We start from the raw sequence: 13,453 nt of genomic DNA on the forward strand, positions 1-13,453 counted from the left end.
TATAAATTAATAACTTTAACGGTACCAATTTTACTGCACAACTAAATTCAATTCTAAATCAAGTATATCAAAATATTATCGTAAACCTTGCAACAGTGCATGCATTTGAATTTGAAATGTTTTGAAACTTCTTGTCACGTTCCTACTGCATCTAATTTTCAGTTTGATTTTCTCTGTTGCACATTTAATAATCACATGTATATGGCGATCACGTGAAATGTTGTTGTTTTAAACGTGTTTTGGTAAGCCACAGTTCAATCGGAACTTCATATAATAAGTCAGATAAAGCAACAAATGAAAGATATATAACGGTTTTACTGTTGGAATACATTGTTGTTCATATTGTAAGCATTAAAGTATTTAATCTGATACATTTCTTTAATTCGCCGTTGATAAATAAAAAAAAAAAAACATTACGAAACTAAGGTTCCAACTCCCGCAGGCAAAGTTGTTAGATGGTGTTTGTTATTCTTTTAGGTCCCTTTGGGAAATAAGCTTCTCTAAATTCAAGTAGTTTTCAAATTTTGTATTTTTTGTTCTGATGAAGGTACATCCAGAAAGGTGCTTTAGACGCAACAAATTTATATAGATACCGCTGCTAGTGGACTGTTAGACTCAAATGGTTTCATCAACTGAATAGTCATCAATTCGGTACTGACATGATTTATAACATGCATGTCCTAAATACGCCGATGAGAAGATTTTTTTTTTAAGAAACTAAGGTTCCAACTTCCACAGGCAAAGTTATAAATATTGTTGACTATTCTTTACGGTCTTGCTTGAGAGTCCCTGATGAAGAATGGAGATCATGATCATGCATTATTCTATAACGTTTTTGGACAAATCAAATGCTTTATCAGGACGAGAACATTTTATTATGATATAAACATGAAACCTACTTTTTACTAGCCCGATAGGCTGAGCCGGAATTTTAATTTGCTCGTTCACAAAGTAACAGTTCTCAGGAAAGATGACCGAATTTAGCTTAATGCTTTAATATCATGTTCCGCTATAAAGATGATGTCCTCTCATTAAAAAATAAAATTTGGTGAATATGTTGAACGCATCTATTCCATCACACTTAAATATAGGATACACCAGTTACAGTTAAGTCTGTCTCATCTCTTGACTTTCATCAAGAAGTTGACAATGGTGATCGGTTGAGAACAAAACTTAACGACAAAAGGGATGATTTCAGCTTTCCAATTGTTAACTTTTCATTTCTATGTGCCGCTTTCCAGCAGCGCCTGCAAATAGAGTATATATATCCCCGTCGATACGATATTCTAGAGCTTGCGTTTCCTATCATGCTTTTCTTGATAGAGGGTTGTTGCTTTGAAGGAAACTTTTGAATGTTTCCAAGTGGTAAAGTTAAAATCAACCCTTCGAAAATTTTACGGACGCCATCACGAGTTGTTTAACGTTATGGAAGACCACAGATATGTTAGAATGTTTTAATCACAATTATTCTATTATCTATAATCTTTTCATCGATTTTGATATCAACGAATGAGACTTATCACAGGATTTGTACCATCATGAGCAACACGACGGGATCAGAAACTTGTTACGCTTCAGAAGCACATGAGTTCACTCCCGTTTTAGGTGGGGTTCGTGTTGCTTAGTCATTTAGTTTTCTATGAATTGTTTGTAGACTTTGTAAGTTACTTTATCCTCCTTCCCTTCGTCTATATTACCTCCTAAGTCGCTGCATAATCTTCGAAGCACGAATTTGAGACGTAAGCAGACATTATCAGCGACGTCACAATGTCAAAGGAGAAGTAATCAGCGACGTCACAATGTGTGAGGAGACGTTATCAAGCTTATTTTCGTTAAGAGTAAAACTATCTAAAGGAGGGGAAAAGAACAGTAGTAGAACGATAAACAGATTATTATTCTACGTAATTCTACGTAAAGATATCATAGAATATCAACCGTTCAACACAATGTGAAGCTGTTTTGCTCGTTCGCTGCGCTCATTCGCCAAAAAGGTTCACATTGTGGCTCGCAGCTGATATTTAACGATATCAAAGGGTAGAAAACTCGATAATTTATACACCTTTAGCTATATCGTGATTGTCCATTAGAGAAATTCTTTGAATTCAATTCTTGGGGCTCCAGACATAATATTGATAGCCTCTGTTTAATTTATATTTACTAACAACCATGCTAGCCTTAAGGTACGTTATAGCTGGACTATTGGTATGTACACTTTTCCTTTGTTCTAGACCGTTCTCCTCTAAACAGTGGGCTCTTGGAATTTTTTTTCTAAATTTTGATTTTGGATTTGGGGGGGTATTTCTGTGCCATTGACGTATACCTCAAATTTCGTGTTATTTATATAAGAAACGTATATAAGATAAGAGCATAGATGAGAAGTCATATAAGCTTTTACATTTTGGGCAAGCGATATACATTTAATATAATGTGTTTTTCATGTTCACATTCTGTGCAAGTGTCGTCAATTGATCTAACGAGCCGGTCAGTGACGCGCAATATCTAAATTCTTAGATTTAAATTGGATTACAGATTAAATGAAGAAAACTTTATCAACTGTTAAAAAAAATTACAGCACTAAGAGGCAAGATCTTATATAAAAGTAGTTCTTGAATTTTCGAATTACAATTATCTATCAAAATTTCAAAGTTACTCTATTTAAATGTATTTTCAAATAAAGATTATCTATACTATCACCTCTAAAGGAGATGTGTACACCATTTATATACCGTAAGAATGAAAAGTAACAAGAACAAGATAATTAGTTGTACTTTTATATCAGATAAATGCACTGGAGTATGTGTGCTTACATTTTTCATAAACCCTTTATACAACGTGATAATGTTGCATATGATGCAGTAAATGAAATATGCACGTTAGAAACATCAGTTTTATTTCGATATGAGATCATTGCTATGCATAAACAATGTAAATACACACGACTTATTTAATATCATCATTTCAAACGACGCTTTTATTTCTAAATTTTAAGCACACTACTAGTATATTATCGTGCAGGACTACATACAGTTATTATTTACAAATCATTACGTAATTACCCCCATTTCTATGCTCAAACATAGATTTTGACAAGAACTAAAAACTATGTTGTATGGTAATATGTGAAATTGTGTATTTTATGTTGACTTCCTGAAGGAAAATTACCAAATGAAGCTGATACAAATTGGAATATAAATCATATAATAATTCACAATTGAATAGATTTGGGATAAAAACTATCATTATAAATTAACCAATAAGAAATTGGGAGGCGACAGATGGGCGAATGGGTGCAAACCTTTCCAAGCTGAATATTGTGCCAATTTCTGTCTATATTTCGATTTTAATACGACCTTCAGAGGAGAACATTGACAAAACTATGTTTCTTTTGTCATTTAACTATTACTTTGTAGTTAAAGCAATACATCTTTGTTGACTGGAAGTCAATATTACTTCATTGTCTTACTCGGGAATTATTAATGGCAAGTCATGCATGTCAAATATCCGTTTTCATAGCATTTTATTTTTTTCTCCATAAAGGCATTAAGGTTGTCATATTTTCTTAAACTCATTTACTCATCTATAAAGAGTTTATGGACTATGAATTGCAAGATTGAAGTCCCTGTTGTCAACACAGTTCAGCAATGGCAGTTCTAAAAAGGTACGGAGGTTCATGTGGGCTATGAATGAATGGCTATTGCAATTACGACTACAGGCGGGATTAGGGGCGAATGGATTAAAACGTTGCGTTATTTGTTTTTTTTTCTGATCCTATGTAAGTATCCAATCAAAATGTATTGTTCTCTGAGTGACAAATCACTTTAATTTACCAGTAAACGAAGAAAGAGCATTACTAAAATTTCTGGAAACAAGACATTATAAATTTAAAGGACATATTGTGTACATACAGATAGACAGATTCAAAAGGTAAAATTGTAGCTTCTGCAAAGATGTATCTCCTCCAGTATGAATTAAAATATCAGAACTGATAATTACCTGTTCCTTGTGTTACGCAATAAAACAAAATTTGCATCTACTAAAGGTATGAAAACTCGTGACATTTCTTGTACACCATCAGGAAAATTACGCATTATTTCAAAGAGTTTCCAATTACTATGGAATCATTTTTATTCCTGGAGTACCAATTATCATGGATTGCGTGGGGAAAGGTGAACCACGCGTTCAAGTGTTCATCGAAATACTATTCCCTATAAGCTTGTGTGCAAACTTTGACAAACCACAAAATCAAGTATCCACACACATACAATCTTTCCTTGATCAACGAAAATTGGTACTCTATATAAAATGCATGAATCTACGGTATTGGTTGAAAGTAAGTATCGTCGTATAATGACTATAATCATTGTGTAGTGGTATATACATGCATCTCTTGTCTATTTGGATTCAAATATAGTCATAATCTTTGTCTTGTGTAGTGTTATATACATGCATTTCCTGTCTATTTGGATCCAAATCGTCATAATCTTTGTTTTGTGTAGTGTTATACACATGCATCTCCTGTCTATTTGGATCCAAATCGTCGTAATCTTTGTTTTGTGTAGTGTTATAGACATGCATCTCCTGTCTATTTGGATCCAAATCGTCATAATCTTTGTTTTGTGTAGTGTTATAGACATGCATTTCCTGTCTATTTGGATCCAAATCGTTATAATCTCTGAAAATAATAAAAATCATCAACACAAATTACTTGATATGTATTCTTCTTTGTCAAAATGTGTTCGATTCTCTTTACAAAATCAAATAAATAAGAAGATGTACTACATGACACTTTAACAATGCTTTATACTGTAAAATGCTCTATATAGATTGTTAAGTGTATGTAAAACGATTGTTACTATTACGACCAAGATCATCTATAAAGGACTTGCACGGTCATGAACTTGCGAAAAATAAATGTTAATCACTCCTTTAGTTTTAAATTACCACTTCTAAAACGTGCGTCTGGCGTACAAAATTTTAATCCTGGTATCTATGACGAGTTTATTTACAACCACTGGGTCGATGGTTTCCTCTCCGATAATAACACCAGCCCAGTAGGCAGCACTTTTGTGTTGACATATATCATCATTGATATTCATAATTATAAATTAACTGTTTATAAAACTTAGTTTTTTCGAATTTCCACGGATTTTCTACCCCAGGAATAGATTACCTTAGCTGTATTTGGCAAAACCTTTCGTTATTTTGGGTCCTCAATACTCCTCAACTTCGTACTTTATTTTACCTTTCAATCTTATTTTTTTTATTCGAGTGTCACTGATGAGTCTTTTGTAGACGAAACGCGCGTCTGAAGTACAAAATTTTAATCCTGGTATCTATGATGAGTTTATTCATGTGGATATATTGTCATATTTGTAAATATAAGTTAGACATTCCAATTGGCTGCTGTCAAAGAGTGTTTGTGATTAACTTTCATCAGTACGAACAAAAGAATCTGTTGGATATTTTTGACATGTTCATCCATTTTCACTACCGACCTTCCGCAGTCAATATATCAAGCCATACCATATCAGATATATCGTTTTTATTACTCATTCATATATCATTTATGGCTTTTTCAATCGATATCATTTGCAAAACTACACAACAGCGTACACCTATTATTGATTAAATGGTATTATGGATACCTTCAAATTGGTCATTTCAATAAAACATTGTTAAACCATGAATGGACACACAGCTTTTTCATTGTGTAACTTTGAAATGCAGATATTACCCGGGCCTACACCATTAAAAGCCGAAATAAAAGGGACTAAGCAGAACAAAAGAGAGGCGAAAGATACCAAAGGGACATTAGAACTCATAATTCGAAATAAACTGACAACGCCATGGCTAAAAAAGAAAAAGCCAAACAGATAAACAACATTATTTCTTATGCAGGAAAAATACTGCAATCTGATTGGTCAATTACCCCGGTGTAAATAACACCCCACCCTTGTTCAGCCCGGGATAAATAAAATTTTGCCAAAAAATAAAAAAATAAAAAAAATTGCCAAAATAAGGAAAGAAAATTAAAAATGTAAAAAAAAAAAAAAAACAAAAATAAAATAAATAAAATGTAAAATAAAAAAAATATAAAAAATGAAAGATAAATAAATTTGAGGACAAAAATTTGTAAAAAATAAAAAAAAAAAAATAAAAAAAAAAAGAACAAATTTTTTTTTCTGAATCCCCAAAATAAAGAAAAAAAGTATTTGACAATGCGCAGCAACATCTACGTTGAAAAAATAAAACACTGGAAATTTTTCATTAGCATTTTTCAATTTTACATCCCGGTTTAAAAATGAGTAAAGGAATTGTTCATAAGAAATAAATTCGTTATCTTGGTGTAAACAGGGGTGTACGGAATTTTACACCGTTGTTGAAAATTTATACACCCATTCGGCTGCGCCTCAGGTTGTATGAATTTTCAACAACGGTGTAAAATTCTGTACACCCCTGATTACACCAAGATAACTAATAGTACACAAAACACAACATAGAAAACTAACGACTGATCAACACGAATCCCACCAAAAACTGGGGTGATCTTAGGTGCTCCGGAAGGGTAAGGAGATCAAACAGTATCATTTAACGTTTATTCTTGTTCTGTGGAAGTTACAACATTCGTTTCCGTACCACTACATTATTTATAAACTAGAAATGTACAATCAGTGTATATTTGAAAGTGCATACAGCATTTCTTTCAGGAATAATCCTCATTAGGTGAGCTCGATGTTTGGGATGCTTAATACATTTTACAGTTTCAAGCATCAACACCAACACGAGCAAAACATTATTCTAGTTCCGGGTGCGACATGTAGCGCGGGATCTGCTCATCCTCCTGGGATACCCGAGATTACTCTCGGATTTTGTTTCTCACTCTTTAGATTTTTTATGACGTGTTGTGTACACTGATTTTTTTTCGTCGTTTTCGTTTTTTTAAAAGTTTGCCTTGCAGCTATTGAACGATTTTAATCATCTTAGATGAGCTTTTTTGAAAGGTACCAAATTAAAGAGACAGTAATTTACAAATGTTCAAATCTCGTAAATCGATTGAGACGAGACGAATCAAGATAACACACATAAATTGATGGAATCCCATGAACTCTATAAGGAGCGTATAGTGTGAATGAGCGTTACATATTAACTGAGAAATGCAAAAGTGTGACGATCTTTCAATACTAAATAAATACTTCAAAAGAGTAATTATATGTGGAACAGGATCTGTTACCTTTCCGGAGCACCTAACATCATCCTCGGTTTTTGGTGGGGTTCATGTTGCTCGGTATTTATTTTTCTAAGTCAGGAATATGGCACTTGTTTCGTTAATTGATAGCGTTTAATTTTGTCCATTTTTATGGACTTCCCCTTTTTGAATTTGCTTTAGAGTTTAGTATTTTTGTTATACTTTTTCTTGTGTTTTGTATAATGTTGTTTGTCTTTTGGTCGTTTTTCGTTTTTTACCATGGCGTTGTCAGTTTATCATCGATTTATAAGTTTGGTTATCCATTTAGTATCATCTGCCTCTTTTTAACGTATATAGAAACATTCCGTCTAAACCTCTTCTTTTTCTATTAACAGCTTACCTGTCGCGATTCTGATGTTGATTATTACCTGAAACAAAAACTGTATACCTGTATTATTTTTTTTACAAAAATAGTGATAAATTTGTACTCCTTTATATTTTAATTTGCATAATTTAAAAGAATATAAATATATATATGAAGTCATGTTCAGTCCTCAGTTAATTTACAGATTCATTCACTGTGGTCAATTCCATGACTTTTCAGAAAGTTTGCCTGCTGTCAATTAAGATCTGTTCAGTCTATGTACAGACTGTTAAGAAGTTGTTATTTACCAGTACAAAACATCACACTGCATGGTGTGAAAAGCTACCCAACAGTACTGGATTGACTGCAAGTCAAAAGCCTGAATAGTACTGAATTTACAAGAAAATATCTAAACAAATAACTAAAAACTCTTAAAAGAGTAAGCGTTTTTAGGTTCAGAATTTTCAAATGACTGTTTAATGTGGTATGGGGGTATCAAACAAAAATGATAGATTTTTCTTACAATTTACACAGTTGATCCCTATAATATGTACATTGCAAATATAGGAAAACATCTGTTGTCACCGTCCATTTAAGGGAATAATGAGTTCCTGAATAAATAATATTTTTTCAGTGTCTTTAGTATAGATATAAAGGGAAAATTACACCTTTTTCGAAACCGGTCGTATTTTCAGTTAGAAACAAATGATAAACTTTTCTCATATTTTAGATATGAAATACTACAATTATAAGTTTATAGAAAACAAGAAAAAGTATATAGGTCACTCAGAGTGAAATTGGTGAATTAATATAATTTTAAAGAAAATACAATGTATATAATAACGAAGCAGAATTTATTATCTTACCTAAATAATTTGTTATTTAAATAAAACTCGTTAAAGATATAAATCTGTTTTAACAGTTTCATTTGACTAAGGGGCCCAACTCCTGTTACTGGTTGCTGTGTGACATAATTGTTATTTTGTTTCATATAAAAATAGGAAGATGTGGTACGATTGCCAATAAGCCAATTCTCAACCATAGACCAAATGACATAGACGTTAACAACTAAAGGTCACCGTACGACCTTCAACAATGAGATAAACACATAGCTAAGCATGAAGTAGCCGTTTGTTTTCTCTTTTTAAATGACTGACATCGTGCCTTGCACAGGCATTTTGTAGTTGACTTTACAGTATGAGTGTGCCTATTGTTCAAGCCCGTATGGCGACCTTTAGTAGATCACACCCCGTTTTCTTTGGTCGCTGCTCAATAATGAAAATGAACTGGAAACAAAGAAACTCTTCAACACTTGTTAAATTTTATCGGGCATGTCAGATACTTAGGTCTACTTTTAAAGGCATTCAAATCGATCTGTCAGATGTTTCATATCTTATTATACATTAAAAAAAATTGTATCTTATATCTTTAATTGGGAGAATGAATTTTATTTTCATAATACATTAAATATTGATCTATCAAAATAGAAAGTTATGTTGTGTACCAAATATGTTAGCTTTTGCGAAATTAGTAACATAATGATCCTTTATTATTCAGATCCATTGTGTGATGACAATTAAATGTAGACATGACATGGGGAAAATTACATTTTCACTTTCCATATGTTTATATGTATTTTCAACATGTTTATGAAGTCTGTTCAATGACCTTTATTGACTGGTTTACCACATATTTTCTCAGTTGGTCAAATCTCTATCTTTAATGTTGAAAGTATAGTTTAATTATAGGCAATATTAGTATACCGCTGTTCAATAGTCATAAATCGATTTAACTGAAACAAATCCGGGTCACAAACCAAAACTGAGGGTAACACATCAACTATAAGAGGAAACAAAACGGAACAATAGAAACACTGAACTTCTACAAAAAAACGTACGACAACATACATAAAAACGGACTATGTAATAACAATTGCCATATTCCTGACTTGGTACAGGACATTTTAAGAAAAAATGGTGGGTTGAACCTGGTTTTATGGCTTGCCAAACCTCCCGCTTATATAGCAATGTTAAAAGTACCGCTAAAATGACAACATTACGTGACAGGAATAAAGTATAAATGAATGCAAGAACATTCAGGTCAGAGAAATACATAAAGAAATAATATAATAGTCCATTTCAACATGTAAATCACAGAATAACAACGAACAACTCAAATTAATTTACGGCAGAACACAAATACAGCACAATAGAATAATGAACTGTGCGTCACACGAATATATCAACGCCACAAAAAGTGACGTCATAGGCAAATTTCTAAAAATACAATATGAAATTGGGATTAAGTTTGTAATGATGTTATTTGATGTATTTTCTAACCATTACAAGAATATTAATACAGAACTGTTTTAGCAATGGTGTAACAATTTGTATTTTATATATAACTATGGTTTTTCTTCTAAATCAAACTGTGAAAAAACAAATGAATCCTGTGCATATAGTTGCTACAAAATCGTATTAATGAACTAGGTGATTAATATGTTTACTTTAACATACATAAATGTTATGAAGAAATAATAGTACAAAATAACATGAATAAACTTTCACATTGTGCTAAACATATAACCTTTTTGATATAAGAACTATTTGTCAATCTGAACTGTTTTAGAATTGCCTGATTTGATAATTTTTTTCCGTGTAGACTTTTTGATATTTCTCCATAAAAAATGTACTGTACTATTGAAACCCATACAATTAAATTATTATTTTAGTCATTTAACTATTCTGCAAAGTGAATAAAGCTTCAATAAAAAAAGTAAACTTTTTAAAATCTATTGTTATGCAGATTTCAACCCATGATTCAATACTCAACACAGCTGGATATTTTCAATGACAATAAACCTTTAAACTTTTTTCACGTCTTCGGGATTATAGCCACATGCCATTTAGAATAAGCCAGTAAAAATGTTGATCGTCCAATATTATTTTCCTCGAAAGAGGCATCATAAGCCATACAAAGTTAAAGAAGTTTTATGACAAGACATTTTTTCGGGCTTGGAAATAAAATATTTTTTTCGTGAAGTTTTTTCTTAGGTTTGTAAAATTATTTAATTTTCAAATGTCTGACAGACTACATAAAGAAACACCAAACGTTAACGATAACTAACAAAATATGGCTGGTGCATAGAAAAAACTTGTTTCTACATCCGTAACAATTTGTTTATATAATACACACATTTGTTGGTGATAGTTTGGTGCTAATGGTTGATTTTAAAGTTGTTTGCCTCAATGTTTTACCTCGGGTGATTTAGAGATTGACATATTATGTAGACTCCTATCTATTGTTGAAGACTGTATTTTCCCCTCTCGATGTCTTTTGGTTGTTTTTGTCGTTGATTATTGTCCCATTTACGTATATGTTATAACACCCTCTCATATTTATAAATATATAACCTCTCACCTGAGTTTGTTTTATACTTCATATTTCCCCGCTTACAAATAAGAACGCTACAATTGAAAAAAAAAATGTCTTGTAAATCTTCTTTTTTCTTCATCAAATAACTGTTTAAGTCATTTTCGCTTTTTTGAATACATATCAAGACTCTTTTTGGGGAAATATGAATGATTTCTAATCCTACTTTGCAAAGGATTATAGTATGATTACACGAGTGCACCGTAGATCAATTAAACAAAGATTTATTGTTCATGTGTGAAGAAAAAAATGTAAAGGCAATGCTATCATGTTCTGAATAACCATTATTGAATATATATATATATATTATATATATAAACAAGTCTAAATTGAAAACAACGTTCAAACCTATGATTGCGGTTGGATAAAAACCGCAATTTGTATACGTGTGCATGCAAAACAAATTTCTTGATAGAGGGGTCCACATACAGCACAAACAACATTTTCCAAAAGACCAAAAAAATGAAAAAGTATATTTTAACAAAACGCATTTGACTAACAGGTCGAACAACAGATGTTCGTAAACCCTGCTGACTGCCACTGGCGATTGCCAAATAAACGAATCACAAGATGTTACAAAATGGATCTTTTAAAATTATTAATTAAATACCAAACAGAAAACAATAAACTTGCGGAAAAGACGGTATATCGCAAACAAAAGGTGCAAAAATTAGTACACCATATCCGGATTTCGACAATTAAAGTCTCTTCAGTGATGTTAGGGATCGAAACGGTATTTGGAAGGCCATATAGTTTACCTCAATTTAGGATAGACTCTTGAATTTTGAAGAGTCGAAATATATATATATATATCCATAATGACCATGACTATGTCTAACTCGTTGTGGTCACATTCCCATGATCTCTTCTTTAACAACGATCTTACTGAGTAAAATATATCACCGTATCTTGATTTACAATATGCATCACGAGGGTTGCCGCTAAGTTCAAATATATTAACAATCATTTCATGTCAAAACTATACCTTACCCTGACTTGTGCTGAAAAATTCAACATACCTATAGTTGTATATTAGAGCGCATTGGTTCCCGAAATTTTATTACTACAAAAACAGGTATTTGTTGTCTCTTTGACACATTCCCCATTTCCGTTCTCAATTTTATTTCTGTTCTGAACAACACGGCATATATGCCCCCTATCTTAATTTCCTATTTCTTTTTTGTTATTAATGAGAAACTCTTATTAAAGTTTCTACTGAGGGCTAAAGGTCTTAAGCTTTCATTTCATACCAAAATTACCCAAATATTTTAGTTATTGACAAAGTTACAGCTATGCGTAGGAACTATTTTGTATAAATATATACAACTTTCCTGTATTTTTTTGAGACTGGGTCCGAATTAGTGGTTCTATACCTTATGTGATTGCTTTTTTATGTCTTGTAGTTTTTTTGCGACTTAAGACATCATTTAAGGTTCCAAAACACTCAGGCAAGGTTGACCTTAGATGGATTTTTTTGTGGCTAGTATCTGAGGTACCTTTTGGTTATATAGCTCTTCAAATGTTGATGCTCTGGTACATCCTTGGCTTTCAAAGTGCTGTGCGTTTCTGGTGAAGGTAAATCGAAGAGATTGGTTCAAACGCAACACATCTATAATGTGTTATTATCGTTTGGTATCTTTCCCCTTTTTTGTACGTCATATTGTAAATAAACCGATTTTGCAAAGCAGATCTTCGCCGCAATTTATTTTCTTGATTTTCTAACGTTGTTGAGTTGATGTATTTAAATAGACAACATAAATTTCGACACATTCTCGACCAATATGTACTCCCGTATATTTTTCTGGTTGGATTTGCAGAAGTCGCAAAAATAAACCGTTCGGAAAAAATGTTGATGTGCTAGAAGTACTACGCCTCTAACTAAAGTTATGGCAAGATGTATGACATCCTGAGGGGAAAAGCAAACAAATTCTCATAAAAGACTATCTATAGAAGGTGCACATTGTTACGATTCTGGGAAATTTTCAATACATTTGGGAAAAGTGTTTAGGAGGATTTGTGACAAAAAAGGAATAAACCAAGATAAACCAATAGCAAAGTCCGTGATTGTCTTAGGGAAATCCAAATATAGTTAAGCAATTCCGACAAAAAAAAATAAAATAGGAGGTGTACAATGGCATTACATGGTTAATATGATAGCAATACTTACGTAACTACTAAAACCAAACAAATGAATCCAATACATCCACTGGCAATTATAATTATCAGATTTGTTTGAGTCAGCGATGTAGAAAGAACTGAAATGATTTGAAAAAAGTATAAAATTGGAAACAAAGTCGGTGTGCAATTTAATAATTCTTCTTTATGTAACAAATATATACTTCCGATAATTATTAAGATAGTCGAACGAGAAAAAAGTCGATTAAGGACTTTGGCAACCTTTTCAATACACATACTTTGGTTTCTAGGCAGTGATTAGGAAAATAAAGGTGATACTGATTCATTCAAATTAA

The 13,453-nt window shown here is 32.1% G+C and overlaps 1 protein-coding gene across 1 annotated transcript; it reads right to left on the minus strand.

Annotated features, from left to right (window-relative positions):
• Nucleotides 1-2,806: 2,806 nt before the first annotated feature.
• LOC127717595 (uncharacterized) lies at nt 2,807-13,230 on the minus strand. The gene is made up of 4 exons (XM_052223304.1): nt 13,150-13,230; nt 10,971-11,017; nt 7,587-7,614; nt 2,807-4,672 (listed from the first exon to the last, which is right to left on the minus strand). Exons 2-4 carry the CDS (start codon nt 10,990-10,992, stop codon nt 4,402-4,404), a joined length of 321 nt encoding a protein of 106 aa, XP_052079264.1. The 5' UTR covers nt 10,993-11,017; nt 13,150-13,230; the 3' UTR covers nt 2,807-4,401.
• Between the last annotated feature and the right edge of the window lie 223 nt (nt 13,231-13,453).

This window comes from Mytilus californianus, unplaced genomic scaffold, assembly GCF_021869535.1.
Source record: "Mytilus californianus isolate M0D057914Y unplaced genomic scaffold, xbMytCali1.0.p SCAF_10, whole genome shotgun sequence".
In the NCBI taxonomy this organism is placed as follows: Eukaryota; Metazoa; Mollusca; class Bivalvia; order Mytilida; family Mytilidae; genus Mytilus; species Mytilus californianus.

Bases quoted from the DNA above. Each gene is read 5' to 3' on its own strand.
- LOC127717595 (XM_052223304.1), bottom strand. From the start codon at position 10,992: ATGAAGTATAAAACAAACTCAG. The intron at 7,615-10,970 runs GTGAGAGGTTAT...TTTTTGTTTCAG, and splicing joins GAAGTATAAAACAAACTCAG to GTAATAATCAACATCAGAAT. The intron at 4,673-7,586 runs GTAAGCTGTTAA...TATTATTTTCAG, and splicing joins CAACATCAGAATCGCGACAG to AGATTATAACGATTTGGATC.